The 16,002-nt window shown below is 42.7% G+C and overlaps 1 protein-coding gene across 5 annotated transcripts in view; it reads left to right on the top strand.

The window, feature by feature from the left end:
* The first annotated feature begins 5,149 nt into the window (after positions 1-5,149).
* TOM1L1 (target of myb1 like 1 membrane trafficking protein) overlaps positions 5,150-16,002 on the top strand; it is a 49,043-nt gene continuing 38,190 nt past the window's right edge. For 2 of the 5 annotated variants that reach the window (XM_045488334.1, XM_045488330.1), the window contains exons 1-3: positions 6,032-6,634; positions 8,999-9,083; positions 11,151-11,229. In XM_045488334.1, the coding sequence (XP_045344290.1) occupies positions 6,577-6,634; positions 8,999-9,083; positions 11,151-11,229 (222 nt within the window). In that variant the 5' untranslated portion in view covers positions 6,032-6,576. Of the gene's footprint in view, positions 5,207-6,029; positions 6,635-7,087; positions 7,249-8,998; positions 9,084-11,150; positions 11,230-16,002 lie in introns of those variants that run through there. The other 3 variants (XM_045488332.1, XM_045488333.1, XM_045488331.1) reach the window with 3 other exon arrangements.

Here is a 16,002-nt window from a genome sequence, read left to right as displayed (position 1 = left end):
AAATACAAATCAAAACCACACTGAGATATCATCTCATGCCAGTCAGAGTGGCTAAAATGAACAAATCAGGAGACTATAGATGCTGGAGAGGATGTGGAGGAACGGGAACCCTCTTGCACTGTTGGTGGGAATGCAAACTGGTGTAGCTGCTCTGGAAAACAGTGTGGAGGTTCCTCAAAAAGTTAAAAATAGATCTACCCTATGACCCAGCAATAGCACTACTAGGAATTTACCCAAGGGATACAGGAGTGCTGATGCATAGGGGCACTTGTACCCCAATGTTTATAGCAGCACTTTCAACAATAGCCAAATGATGGAAAGAGCCTAAATGTCCATCAACTGATGAATGGATAAAGAAACTGTGGTTTATATACACAATGGAGTACTACGTGGCAATGAGAAAGAATGAAATACGGCCTTTTGTAGCAACATGGATGGAACTGGAGAGTGTTACACTAAGTGAAATAAGTCATATAGAGAAAGACAGATACCATATGTTTTCATTCTTATGTGGCTACTGAGAAACTTAACAGAAGACCATGGGGGAGGGGAAGGGGGAAAAAAGTTAGAGAGAAGCAAACCATAAGAGACTCTTAAAAACTGAGAATAAATTGAGGGTTGATGGGGGGTTGGAGGGAGGGGAGGATGAGTGCTGGGCACTGAGAAGGGCGCCTGCTGGGAAGAGCACTGGGTGTTATATGGAAACCAATTTGACAATAAATTTCATATTAAAAAATAAAAAAATAAAAATAGTAATAAATGAAATATGACATTTTACTCCTTAAAAAATAATAAAGTTCAATATTGGAGGGAGGATAAATGTTTAAAGTCGATCAACACACTCCTACTTGGCAGTGCTGGATGAGGAGCCATGAACTACATGCTGCAGGTCCTCCTTGAAATCAGTGACTTGGTCCTTTCTCTGGGGACAGCAAGATGAAATTGGAAAAGGGCCCAAGCTTTGAATGAGACAAACCCAAATTCCTCTTGATTCTGAGTAAGTTTAGGCAAGTAAGTAGAACAGGAATGATTCTTAATTTACAAGATTATGAGGTTTATGGGAGATACCAAAAGCACTTTGTATAGTAGCTAACCCAGTAAAAAGACAGCAGGTGTTAGCCTCCACCACTCTTGACTGCCTTGCCCATGCTCATCTTGGGTCTCTGAGTTTGGCCAAAAGCTCACAGACAGGAAATAAAAACGTACGTGGCATGGGGTTCAGAGAAAGAAGACCTCTCTTGGGAAGCTGATACAGGTGATCCTAAGAGCAGGAAAGGAGGGAAAGCTGAACTTTGAAGTTAATTTCCAGAATCAAGAGTTGCCAAGATTTAGTATATTAAAAATAACTGTTGAAATGAAGTCCACATATATCTTTGTACATCTGATGTCAAAAATAATAGGTAAATTATTGTGTAAGAGAGGGTAAATGTTAAAGCTAACTAATACATTTGTAGATGCATAGGGTCTTAGCTGCATTTGGGAGAACCCAGGCTTTAGTCCAATCCCTAAACACTATTAGGGCTTGTGACATTTAAGAACCGCTGGATTGAGCAGTGTCCATAGAGGGAAAAAGGCAAGGAGACAGATAAAGAACACAAGGTGGGGGGCTCACTGAAGGGAAATAACTGATGGAAAGGGAAAAATTGAGGACAACTTCAAGGTATTTTAATTGTGGAATAATGGTACCATTAGCCCATCTGGGGACATTGAAAAGTCTTGATGCCCTTGATGTATCCCAGGCTTGTTAAATCAAAATCTCAGGTGGGACACAGGTATCAATACTCATTACAGCAATCCATGTGGTTCTAATATGTCAATATTGCCTGCCTCAAAAATATTAGGTAGGATATTGAGATGAAAAAGGAAGCAGATGAGTATGTACATATATATATACCTAAGTTTAAGTTTATTTATTTATAAATAAAGACGAGGAGAGGGGCAGAGAGAGAACCCTAAGCAGGCTCCACACTGTTAGTGCAGAGCTCAATGCACGGGCTTGAACTCCCAAACCGTGAGATCATGACTGGCGCCAAAATCAAGGGTCAGATGCTTAACTGACTGAGCCACTCAGGTGTCCGTAATTCTAAATATATTGTTAAGAGTTCTGACTAGGCATCTAGGAGGGAATTAAGGACTGGATCTCAGAAAGAATAGAGAAGCTCCAGATTTTGGAGAACCATTTATGTATTCAATAAACATTCATCAAGGCCTGTGAAGTGCCTGGATGGCAAGTCCAATAAACAGGGTCCTGTTCCCTTGAGAAACTTGTATCTCAGAGACAGGGGGTATATTTCAAACAAAGAAGTACTATAAAGTGCTGTGGGCTCTAAGACAGAAATCTTTGTGTAGGGCAGGGGGGAGAAAAGCTCAGTTCTCCTGGGAGTGGTCAGAAAAGTCTTCATAGAGAAGGGACAAGGAAAAGGCACCCTGAGGAAAATAAAGAGGAAAAGTTGGACTGTGGAACTCCGACAGGCTAAAAAGGAAAATGGAGCCCCGTGAAGATAGTGTGAAACAGCAGTCAGAAAAAGGAGTGTAGGATAGAGAAGTGCACTGAAAGGTAAGGAGGGAAGAAGGCTGGCTAATGGGAGGGGCATCACACATCATCTCAATGTCCTACCTGATATTTTTGAGGAAGGCAATATTGATATTTTAGAATCACATGGATTGCTGTAATGAGTATTGATACTTGTGTCCCACCCTGAGATTTTGACTTAACAAGCCTGGGATACAGCTTTGGTTTTTCTAATCCGTAAAACAGTGATAATGTTACTGGTTTCATAGAACCATTTTGGATTAAGTGATAGTGCATGTAGTGTATTTAGAGCACAGCTAGCATATAGTTCCAGTACAGAAAATACTAGCCTTCTTGAACAAGTTCAGAAAGAACAGCAGGACTCTGCACCGGCAAAGTATATGACTTCCCCTATTCCTGACTGCTTCAAGAGGTCTCCTTATGAATCAAACAGATTCTTTTTTTTTTTTAATTTTTTTTAACGTTTATTTATTTTTGAGACAGAGAGAGACAGAGCATGAACGGGGGAGGGGCAGAGAGAGAGGGAGGCACAGAATCAGAAGCAGGCTCCAGGCTCTGAGCCATCAGCCCAGAGCCCGACGCGGGGCTCAAACTCACGGACCGCGAGATAGTGACCTGAGCTGCAGTCGGACGCTTAACTGACTGAGCCACCCAGGCACCCCTCAAACAGATTCTTTAAAGGTGGGGAGAGGCGGTGATGTCATGTTCAATAAGCAGATTCACCAATGGCAATAATAAGAGCTTCAGAATCAGGCAGCTATTACTCAAACTTGTAGCCAAGCTATGTATTAGCTTTATTTTTCTTAATTTCAGATTACATTTTTGTTAAGGTAAGTTCTACCTGCCTTCAAGATTGTGAAGACTACATTCAGATAGATTTCCAGTTCCAGGCACTTCATGTATTTTTTTTTTTTTTTAAAGTCCTAGTTAGCATATAGTGTAGTACCAGTTTCAGGAGTAGAGTTTAGTGATTCTTCACTTACATATGACACCCAGTGCCCATGCTAACAAATGGCCTCCTTAATACCCATCCCCCATTTAGCCCATCCCCTCACCCACCTCCCCACCAGCAACCCTCAGTTTCTTATGGTTTGCCTCCCTCTCTATGGTTCATGAACCTCCCTAGGTTCATGTTTTGTTTCTTAAATTCCACATGAATGAAATCATGTGATATCGGTCTTTCTCTGACTGACTTATTTCACTTAGCATAATACATTCTAGTTCCATCCACCTTACTGCAAATGGCAAGGTTTCATTCTTTTTGGTTGCTGAGTAGTATTCTATTGTATATATGTACCACATCTTCTTTATCCATTCGTTGATGGACATTTGGGCTCTTTCCATTATTTGGCTATTGTTGGTAGCACTGCTATAAACATTGGGGTGCATGTGCCCCTTCAAATTAGCATTTTTGTATCCTCTTGATGAATACCTACTAATGCACCTTCACATGTTTTAAATAAAGGTTATTTTCTTTGCTTCCACCTAGCATTATGACTTACATATAAATGTTTAGAAAGTATTCTTTGGAATTGAAATGGTGGTGTGGTGAGGGTTTTGCTCCTTATATCCAAAAATTTTACCATTGTTTCTTCCTGGGATTCTTCCCCTTCTCTGACTTTAGCTTGGTTGTGAATTCTACTATCCTGCTCCCAGATCATATTAACATTGAGTTGGTTTTCACCCCTGGGGATTAGGGGGATCTTGAGGAAAGTGGCGGAGCACAGAAAAAGAAAAAGGCTACAAGCACCATAACACCCTCATGTGCACATGGGGAGAGAAAAACTTCCCCAGGTATAGCTGAGATCCTGGCTCTGATCACCCAGTCATAACATCCTCAACACACTTCCTGGTGCTGTTTCTCCTGTTCTCAGTGCCTCAATCCCGTAACCCAAGAAAATAAAAAACAAAACAACCTCTCCATAAGTAGCAGAGTTGTGTTAAAAATCTGCCCAGGGGTGGGGCACCTGGGTGGTTCAGTTGGTTGAGCATCCCACTTCAGCTCAGGTCATGATCTCACGGTTTGTAAGTTTGGGCCCCGCATTGGGCTCTGTACTGACAGCTCAGAGCCTGGAGCCTGCTTCGGATTCTGTGTCTCCCTCTCTCTCTGCCCCTTCACCACTCGTGCTGTTTCTTTCTGCCTCTCAAAAATAAAGAAAACTAATAAAAAAAAAATTTTTTTTTAATCTGTCCAGGGGTGCCTGGATGGCTCAGTCAGTTGAGCATCTGACTTTTGATTTAGGCTCGGGTCACGATCCCAAGGTCGTGCGATCAAGACCTGAGTCCAGCTCCATGCTGAGTGTGGAGACTGCTTAAGGTTCTTTCTCTCCCTCTCTCTCTCTTTCATAAATAAATAAATAAATAGGAAAAAAGAAAAAGATCTGTCCAAATGGTTCGCTCCTTTGTAGTTCTCAGTTCTTTTTGGCAGGCTACTGACATCACCAGCAGCCTAAGCTACAGTAGACTTTCTCTTTAAGATTGTTTGGTTGTAGTGTTTCAGAGAAGGTGAAATATTCTCCTGGTGTCTATAACATAGAATAGAGATTAGGTTGGTGATGTCACAAAAGAGATTTTCAGCAGTGTTAACAGGCTATATATAGTTATGACTAAAGAAATGGACAAACGGCACCATCTGAAATAGCCACTCACCCTGGTGGAGAATATGAGTTACAGGTATGATCAACCCCATTATAAGGAATGCCATCACATTAAAATGTTTCATTCTCGGTTTTGCTCACGTAGGTCAAGAAAAATTTAAAATAACACAAACAGGGGGGAAAAAAGTTAACCCTTTGGCACCGTTGCAGTTGGTTTTGACTTGTGTTTTAAAATATAAGACCAAGAAAAAAAATGAAATAAAATATAAGACTAGGGACATAAGTCAGAACAAGCCCCCTTTGATCTCTCTAGTCACCCTTTCCAGGACCAAAGAAGGGCTTGTAGAACTGGCCCAAGTTGACTGCAGGAAGCAAGGTCTGGAGGGACAGAGAACCCAGTTTATGGCTAGCTGCCATCACCTGGAGACACCCCACTCTCTAGCAGTCTCTGGCATCACTGGAGATTGTTAACATGGCTAATCAGATGTTAATTGAATGCGCAGGAAAAGGAAATAAATTCTGCTTCTGAAAAGCAGCTGGAAAGGGCTTGGACTGCTCAGGCTCAGATTTACATTCCAAAGCAGTCCTGAAGCCAAACCCACTCCCTGCCAGAGCAGGAGGAAAACCCCTCTCCTCAGCTTTACTGGAAAACACAACTCCGAGGAGGGAGGGTCAGGAACCCACAGCTTTCATGGAGGCGCCCTGTGGTCCCTCAGGAAATACAGGCGAGACAAAGGCCGCCGGGTCCTGGGGCGTCCCTAAATTCGAAGCCAATCCCTCCGCCTATTTATCACCTCCTTTAAAGGGCAAGGAACACACCTCCTCAGGATCTCTGGGGTGACGGTGGGGGCGGAATGTAAGGATTTCTACTTACTCCATTCATTCAGTGGTTAAATATTTATTTTGTGGTGACAGACACTGACCTAAGCGGTTTATATCCCTAATTCTCACAATAATCCTCAGATCTGTGTTATTAACCCGATATTTCCTTCTCTACAAAGCGGAGCAAGAGGCGCAGAGCACAGCAGCAACTTGTCCTGGAAGCGGTGAAATCAGAGCCTGGGTCTCTAATCTCCAGGCTGTGGCCGTTGGGCCGCCGGCTCCTAGGGGCTACAAGCCCACCTCGGTCTCTTGTCGGCGTCCCGCGAGCCCTCCCGCGGGCTCCACGCGGCGGCCACAGCCCGCCCGCGCCACCTGGAGCTGGCAGCGCCGCCTCCTCGCTGGTCCAGCGAGGCACGTGGCAGGTGCGCGGGCGCCCAGTGTCCCCGCCCCCGCGCCCCACGCAGGGTGCCCGGCGCCCCGCAGCGGCAGGGCAGGTCGCGCAGCCTCCGCCGAGCCCGGGAAGCGCTCGGACGAAGAGGAGGAGCCAGGGGCACCGAGCGGGTGGAGTCGGGAGCACGAGAGCGGTGGAGGCGGATTTCCTGGGCCCGGCTCGGTGGGGCTACTATGGCGTTTGGGAAGAGTCACCGGGATCCCTATGCGACCTCCGTGGGCCACCTCATAGGTAAACAGCCGGGGCAGGAGGGGAGAGAGACGCCAGGGCCGGCTTTGGGGGCCCGGGGCCCCTTTCCGCTTGACTCCATTCTCGGCCTGGTCCAACTTGGAGGAAACCCTTCCCTTCCTCCCTCCCCCCCCCCCCCCCCGAACTTTCCCAGGGCACCCGCATCCCACCCAGCGCCTTCGAAGCATTTCTTTGTGGCCGACTCCCTCTGGAACCCCTCCTCAAACTCTACCTCCCTTTTGGTGCTCCCCGGAAAGTGTAACCGAACAGGTGAATCACGCACGTGATTCAGGTGTGGAGTGTTTGGGCCTCTGCAAGGAGAGAGGGTAAACTTTTGTGCCAGGAGAAAGCTGTTCATATCGTACGCCCACTCGAGGGCCCAGTGTGGCTCTGACCTGTTCACCGAAGAGGGAAGAAGCCTCGCGGAGGTTGAGTGATGTGACTTCTGTGTGAGAGGCAGGTCCTTTAAATCGGTCCTGTCTGGCGCCAAGCCCTTAACAAGCTGAGTTACTTTTTGTGAGTAAACAAAGAGAATGAAAATGCCCAGCACTGGAGTGAGGGAAGCGGGAGCGGAGGAACAGTCGGGGTCGCAAGAGGCCTTTGGAGGCACCACGCAGGTATTTGCCTAACTCCTTCCTTTCATCTGTGGCTGTACTCTGAATAACGTACCGGGAAGCAGAAACCAGCGACTGGATTGTCTTACCAGTGCCCTCTCCCTTCCTCCCTTCTCCTCAACACCTCCCTCGGGGAACCGGGTGTGGCACGGTGCCTATGGATGCCAACCAAGCATGCTAAATATAATGTCAGGAACTTAGTGGGGTGACGAAATCCTGAGAACCAGGTGGTTACAGTAAGGAGGCTCAGATTTGGGCAGTTTTGCCTGCAGCTCCATTAACAGTGGGGAACACCCCCTCCTCCTGAACCTTAGTTCCCACATCTTCATAAGGGGGTGAAAGTGACCATCACCGAGGGGGGAAATGTCTCTAAACTGTTGCTGGCTATATCCCTATTGGACATTAAAATGAACTTTGAGTGGATATAGATTCAGACTGTGTCTTCATAGGCTGATGATTTAATGTTGTAAATATTTGCTGACTGCCAGCTATACACCTGGACCTGGATGAGGCAAGGGTGAGACATGGTCCCCACCCTCACGGAATGAGCAATCTTGTAGGTAAGACAGACACATTATGTAGTAGCTACAATATAGTACCCTTGCAATATAAGAAAACTGTAAAACAAAACTTATGGAACGGGAGAAACTGACTTTGTCATGGCTTTTGAAGGGTGAATAGGAGTTTTCTAGGAAGAAGGGAAGGTAGGTGGAAGCGCTCGAAATGGGAGCAAGGAATCTGGCAGAAGGAACAATAGTAGGTGTCTAAATGACGCAAAGTTGGTCAGCTCTGTCGATGGAGTGCCAAATTCAAATGGTACTTTTCCTAGATACGGAAGCAGACTAAGCTTTGGGGTTCTTCCAACCAAACCCTTTTCTTCCTTCCTCTTCATTCTCCTTTTTAACTTTTTCTTCATTCCCCCTAGACCTAGTGTTTTCATGCTGAGGATCTCTTCCTCCCATGAAGGAAATATATTGAGCTCATTTAGGTTGTGTTCTGTTACTCTTCCCAGATGGCATTTTATATTCTTACCGAGAGAGAATATCTGGAGAGGGAAAATTATCTGATTGTTTAATGATGGAGTTCCAGGTGCAGAAGCACTCTAGTCTGCCTGGTGCAGCTTTGGTTAGTAAAGGTGCTGGGAGTGACCTTGCTCTAATGCTCAAGGACACAGACAATTTCAGTAGTTCTGATCACCCTCTTTCTCAGTATGCCCCTCCCCCACTCTAGGAGACTAAATGACTTAAAAAAACAAATAAAAACGGACATCAAATAACTGAAATTTGAGTGCTAGTTCTACCTTGTATTGGCTGTGTAGCCTTAGGCAATTTCCTTAACTTCTCTAAACTTCTGTTCATCATCTGTAACAGTGGGTTAAATGAAGTTGCATAAGGTAAAATACTTTGCACTATGCACTTCACTTTGTGCACCGCTCAACAGGTGCTTGTCCTCAGAAAGACAGGCAGGCAGATGGAGGTTTAGCTGGCCTGTCTTGGCCCTGCAGCCTGAGTGTTGTGCCTGTAGCTTTTATTAATAGGTCCATTACTGCTGTAATGGCAGCACTCTGAACTTGAGTTCTGATTGATTCCTGAATTACTGGGAATTGCTCAGAAAAAAAAAAAAATCTCTTTGTCTTTTGGTAATATAAACTAAATGGTACTTGCTAGTAAACCCCAAGCAGATTATTTTGGGAAGGTCAGACATTTCTTCTTCTGTGTTAGCTCAGACTCAACACAAGAGCTTTTCTTTGCAGAAAAGGCTACATTTGCCGGAGTTCAGACTGAAGATTGGGGCCAGTTTATGCACATCTGTGACATAATTAACACTACCCACGATGGGTGAGTACAGTGTGTGGTGCACGAGTTTACCTCTGATAAGAAGCATCAGGACTACAGCACATTTTCTCTTGAACACTCTGGTTTTCTTGAGTGTTTTCGTCACCCCTTGGGCACCACTATCTTTTGAAGGTGTGTCTAGTTGAAACATTAAGACGGCTGCTTATTTCAGTGTGTGGAATATTTGAGAATCCATTATAATTTTTCTCTTTGCCTTTTCTTCAGTAGTTTCAAATTTTGTCTTTGTGAAGCTCAAATTCCTTTTTCTTCAAAGAAAGGAGAATTTTTTCCTTCTTTAGAAATTCCCCCTGCTCTGATTGCCAGTATTTTATGTTACTGTAACTGAAAAATATTATCCAGAAGCTAGTAAAGTCCTACTGGTGACCTGTCCTGGGCAATTGTCATTATTTATTTATATATTTTAGCGTTTATTTATTGTTGAAAGACAGAGTCAGAGCGTGAGCAGGGGAGGGTTAGAGGGAGAAGGAGACACAGAATCTGAAATAGGTTCCAGGCTCTGAGCTGTCAGCACAGAGCCCAATGCGGGGCTCGAACTCACAAACCACGTGATCGTGACCTGAGCCGAAGTCAGATGCTTAACCTGCTTAACCGACTGACCCACCCAGGCGCCCCAAGGCAATTGTCATTATTAACCGGGAATTAACCTAGCAGCCTTTTTTTCCTCTCCTTGTTTATGAGACAATTTTTTCTTAATGTCAACTGGCCCATCTTAAATGGTGTGCTTTTGTTATACGTTTTAAACTTTAGGGAATTGAAGCTTTAAATAAAATCATTAAGGTCAACTGTTTTGTGAATTTAGTCTGAATTACAGATTGTTATAAGGGATACAATTCTGTTACTTTTTCTGTGTACATTAAACTGATAACTGATAGCAAAAAGATTTAGTCTAGTTTATGTTGATTGTTGACGAAGAAAACATTATACGTAATTGTTGATTATATTGACTGTACTTTAAGGTGTTTATGGTGTTTTCCCTATCGTCTTGTTTACCATATTTGGTTCCTCTGGCCTTTTCTTCACTGATAATACTAATTTCTTCATTGATAATACAAAAAGGGAATCTCAAAGTAAAATGTTTCCTTTCAAAAAAGTACCTTTATTCTTAAACTTTTCTAAGCATTTAATCTTAGATTTTATGTATGATTTTTTAGAAATATAGATAATATCTATATATTTATAATAGTTATAATTCTAGGTAAGCATATGTAATTGTCCTATAATAGGAATTCTATCCATGCAAACACAGACAAAATTGGAAGGTAATGTAAAAAGGATTTGTATCTTTTTTTTCAGTTTTGTTGAGCTATAATTAGCAAACAGCACTGTAGAAGTTTAAAGTGTACAGCATGATGCTTTGACCTGTATGTATTGTAAAATGATTACCACAATAAGTTAACATCTGTCACCTCATACAGTTAACAAAAAAAAATTTTGGGCCTCGTGATGAGAGCTTTTAGGGTCTACTCTTAGCACCTTTCAGGTATCCCATCAGCAGTGTTAACTATAGTCATCATATTATACTTTACATCTCCCAAGAAGTGATCTTCTAACTGGAAGTTTACTGTACCTTTCAATCACATCAAAGTAAATTTTGACCCTCTGTTTCTACATAATTGTTCCTTTTATAATGTAAAATTGTAGCCCATCAGAAGCTGACCTACTTAGTTATAATTCCTCCTATATCCTCTTCCCTCTAGGGTGCTCAGGAAATAGTCTTAAAAATGGTAACCTTCATTGTTTTGGAAATTACATTTCCTATAAACCAGTTTTGTGCAGTTATAGAGGGATATGGATATGAATACATTTCATGTGTAGTGTTTTCTGAGTAATACTGGTATGTAAATATTCTATTTGATTCTTAAAGGGGTAGATGGTATTGTCTGCCTACGTGTATGAGGAAACAGGTGTGAGAAGTTAAGTAATCTGCCCAGGGTCACACAGCAGAACCAGGACCTTGGTCTTCTCTTTCCACGATGCATATTGATTTTCAGAGACTTCTTATTTTTGGCAATGCCTAAATTGATGATTCCATTGTATTTATTGCTATAGACCAAAAGATGCAGTAAAAGCTTTGAAGAAAAGGATTTCCAAAAACTACAATCATAAAGAAATCCAGCTTACCTTGTCAGTAAGTATTTTTAATATTATGATTAAGACTCTAGGATTTCCCAAGCTATAGTCACATTTTTAGTTTGGAGTAAACAAAACAAAGAAACATAGATAGATAGATAGATAGATAGATAGATAGATTCTGAGATAATAGGTTAGCACAAAGTTATTTACCATATGAATTAAAACTGAGAATTGCAGAATTGAGAGAGTTTTGCCGATTGTAATAGCATTTAATTTCATGGAGAGCGTGTTCCTGGAAAATCAGCTTTTCCTGCTCAGGAGATGGGAACTGGTAATTCAAAACTTGTAGACACTTATCCAGTCAAGAAGTCTGTCTATGTGTTACCCATGGGGAGAATTGAAGTCTTGAAAAATGCTTCCCTGTTAGCTTTTTACCTCACTTGAACAGCTCTGTGGAATTCTGAGGTGCTGGCAGCTCATTAAGTTTCAACCAACCTCCCCTGCATGGTATAATTTGGAGAGTGTTCTTTGTTCATTTAAAGAGTGCTGTACACCTTACTGTCTGTGACTTGGGTGTGGGCATTTATTGGATGCCTTCCCGTTTCCACCCCCCACCCCCATCCTGGGCCGTAGGATCTCTTCAGTCACTTCCAGTGAGTTGCCTTTTTCACTAAGGTAGGTTTTGTAAGCCCTGCCTGCTGCCTAAGAGTGAGCTCTGTAGCTTTCTCATTTTTCCTGCATGCCTTTGTTTACCTCAGCCAAGCCCCAGGCCACAAGGTTAAGGACCTAATCAGCCAGTATCACCCTCCCCTTAGGGGCTCTGGGAGTATTTATCAAGAGGACTATGGGACTGAGGTGACCACAGCTCCAGTGTTTGAGTTTCAAGGAAAGAAAACTGCCATCTTGCTTGAGAAGATAAATGTATGCCACCTTCTATGTTTCAGCCTGTGGTATTATTTCACCTTCTTACAGGTGTTTATATGCTGGATGTGTCTTTTTCTCTGTTGTGCCCAGCCTTCTTGGCATTTCTGTGGTTTCTTCTTATCCCTATCTCCCTCTCTGTTTCCATCCTGGTTCCCTTTTCTGATGATGAGCTGGGGAGAAGGTGAGGTTATTCTAGAGTGTTGTCTCTTCTGGCCCTCCATTTCTCTTTGGGTTCCCACTCTTTCTTCCCTTTGTGTAGTTCGGTATCTAAAGCCTTACTACCAGCTACCTGCCTGTTCCCATTACCTGTTCCACCTCTGATAACTGTACATCTTCCACCTCGTGTTTTCCATACCAGAATGTGAGAACAAACAAATCTAAAACCTACCTATGCCAAAGTAAGGGGAGGGGGGAGTCATGGGTTGGGGGTCAGAATAGCCCCTCATTGTTAGGTCAGAGTTCATTAAGGTACCTACTTCTTGGGTTTTCTTTAAATAGGCCTTTGACTCTTGATAGCTTCATGTAGATTTGCCCCAATCACTTCATTTCTGACTACTCACTGCGTTGCAGAGTGTTTATGGCTTCAGAACAGACTTTAATGTTAACTTAAGCCAGAGTTAATTATGAGGGAAATTAGCCACAGAAAGAATCATTCAATGTCTGTCAAAGCAATTACATGTTTACCAATGAATTCTTTAAAAATGGATGCCCATATGTGACACTTCCATTTTATTAGTCTGAAGTGATGAGAGCCTGTCAAAGTCAATTATAAATATTCTTTGAATTATGTGTCATTTGGGTTCTCCATGGACTTCGCTGATCTTGATTAGGTCTTTGATGGGATTGGACTACACTGCAATTTCCTACTATCAGTTGGTGGGGCAGTTTTGTCAAGAAGCCAATAGATTGGTTTTTTAAAAAGCATTTTGTTACCAAACTTCATAACTCTTAGCCAGAGGCTAGCCCTTTGAAAGCGACCATTGTGATAAGTCTCAGCAAGATACTATTATTGTCAAGTGGACAGTGGTTTAACAGGTTCCTGGGAATCAATGAATTAATAGGCCTTTGTGGAACACCACCTAGGTGGTGAGTTGTGGGGGCTTCAGAATTTGTGTAAAATGTATCTGTTTATCCAGGAGCTCATTGTAGGGTGAGCTCATCCCCTGGGATGGCCATACCTCTGTGGGGTCTTCAGCTCTGGATGGCCCCAAAGCCTGGTTTAAGATGTTTGGTTTAGAAATTGCAAGAAATAAAACTACCAAGTAGCTCTTCTTGTTCCAGTTTTTCTAAGAAGAATATTTATATCTGCTAGTCAACATATTCTCTCCTGATAGGAAATTATCCATGGGAACAGATGATCAAAATCGTTACCATTTATTAAGGTCCTGCTATCTGTGTGGCTCTTCATATACGTTATATTTCATTTAGGCCTTACAAGAAGTCTCTAAAGCGAGGTATTATGGCTCATTTTGCAGATGAGAAGACGGAGGCTTGGAAGGATAAACAACTTGCCAAGTCCAGCACAAAAGGAGATTAGTGAGACCTACTCTTTAGTCCTACCAAGTCTCTCTTGGTCTCTTGGCTTCTAGGTTCTCTATCCCACCTGAGATTATGGTGTCTATTTCCAGAGATAGGTTATCTGAACATGATCTGAACGCTTAAATTGTACCAAAGCCCAGTTTCAGAATGTGTAAAAGCGGGGTATTTTTCCAGTTTGGCACAATAGGTTCTATTGCTTATCTCTGTGGGCTCTGGGGTGAAAAGAGGTACTGGTGACATAATGAAAGAGGTGAGCTAGAAGTAATTAGTCCTGAAATTGTAGATTCCGATGGGAAAACAAAAAGGGCTGTGATTTGTGATCTCCATATGTTAACATTGTCAGCATTTCATGTTGACTGTCTAATTTTATGCATGTAACCTCCTGGGAATGTTACCCATTACCATCAAATCTCAGTGATCCCAAAGATAAAAATCGGTTTGTGAAATATTTAGTAAGAAACTCCCCATTTGTTTCACCATTAGGGAAAGTGAGACTTGGAGGCTATCTTGTCTAATGAGACTGCGTAATGGGTTGAATGAAGTATTTGTACAAATTCGCATTGAACTAGTGGTACTTTTCCTCTCCATTTTTCACCTAATAACTCACCACAGTGCATCAAGCAAAAATTCAATTGTTATGCAACTTCTTTAAATTTTCTCTAAATAACTTGCTCTAAAATATTCATTTATCTCAGTAGGTTTTGGATTTTGTTTTCATTTTCCTTTGCTTTAAATATTTTCCATGCTTCAGATAGCTGGCTACCTGTGTTCAGTTTTCTGATTGCCTTCTTAGCCACATTGCCCTTAAAACCACAACTCTCATACCTTCTTTGTATATTGGCACTCCAGTGACCCAGCACAGAGCATAGTGGAGAGTCCATTTTCAGGGCTGCTTTTCTGCAGAGACGATCATGCCTCTCCCAGTCACATTATGGTTTCTGTGACCTCTCTAACCTGAGAGGTGGCAGCATGGAAAACAGAAATTTAATTTTTTTAGATCCCTTTGAGAAATCTGCTTTCTGCATGCAGTTGGTTCTTCAATACCAGCTCATTTTTTTTAGCCTGAGTTCTGCTTATGTTGCTTGATTGAAAATGGACCCCCCCACCCCCCAAGGTGACTAATGATCCCACTAATCCACAAACCTAGCGAGTATTTTTCATGTCCTATTCTTAGCTATTTTGACATGTGATCCTTATGGAAACTGCCCTCTTTTGACTTTACCAATATTATGTTCTCTTTATGCTTCAGTTTCCATTAGTTGCACTTTGATCTTTGATTGTCCTTATGGAGTTTTCTTCTGGCATGTGTGATTGGTGAACCCCAGTGTTCCAGCCATTCTTCCCTGCTCCCCAAACACAGCCTTGGTTTCTCACGTGAGGCTTCCATCCCTTCTGAGCTGCAAATGTGCATGTACAGCTCTCCGTTAAATGTCTCAAATGTTCTCACCATCTATTTTGCCTTCAGTCTCTTGGGCTGCTATAACAAAACTACCATAGGCTGGCTAAACAATAGACCTGTATTTCTCACATTGTGGAGGCTATGAAGTCTAAAGTCAAATCCAGCAGATCCAGTGGCAGGTGAGAGTCTGCTTTCTGGCTTGTGGATGGCCATCTTGTCGTTGCCTCCTCTAATGCCCAAGAGAGATCCTCTCCGTCCCTTTAAAAAAAATTTTTTTTTAATGTTTATTTTTGTTTTTTAATTTTTTTAAATGTTTATTTTTGAGAGACAGAGACAAGAGTGCAAGTGGGGGAGGACAGAGAGAGAGAGGGAGACACAGAATCTGAAGCAGGATCTAGGCTCTGAGCTGTCCACACGAGTCTGATGCGGGGCTCAAACTCACAAACCGCGAGATCATGACCTGAGCCAAAGTCAGATGCTTAATCAGCTGAGCTACTCAGGCACCCCTCCTGTCCCTTTTTATAAGGGTACTAATCTCCTTGCTCAGGGCTGCACCCTTGTGATCTAATTTCTTCCAAAGGACCCACTTGCACATCACATTAGGGATTAGGTATGTCAACCTATGAATTTGGGAGGAACACAGACATTCAGTCCATAGTACCATTAAACTCAAAATATCTAAATTTCAGCTCCTTATTTTTACCACAGACCAAGCCTACTACTCCAATCACTTCCAAATTTCCATTCGAGGGGCCATGAATCTCATGCAGAATAACAGTGACTTCACATTCAGCCATCCTTTTCCTACAAACATCAGTTGTAAAGTTATACTTTTGTGATTCTCTGCAGTCTTTCCTTCCCTTTCCTCATACCCACATCATCCTGGTTTAGGCCTTTGTGCCTTGGTTCTGTACTAGTGGGTCTCTACTGGATTCTCTGTCCTTCCAGGTGCCTGCTGTAGAGTGC

This window comes from Leopardus geoffroyi, chromosome E1 (assembly GCF_018350155.1).
Source record: "Leopardus geoffroyi isolate Oge1 chromosome E1, O.geoffroyi_Oge1_pat1.0, whole genome shotgun sequence".
In the NCBI taxonomy this organism is placed as follows: domain Eukaryota; kingdom Metazoa; phylum Chordata; class Mammalia; order Carnivora; family Felidae; genus Leopardus; species Leopardus geoffroyi.
This window is presented reverse-complemented; position numbering and strand designations above follow the sequence as displayed.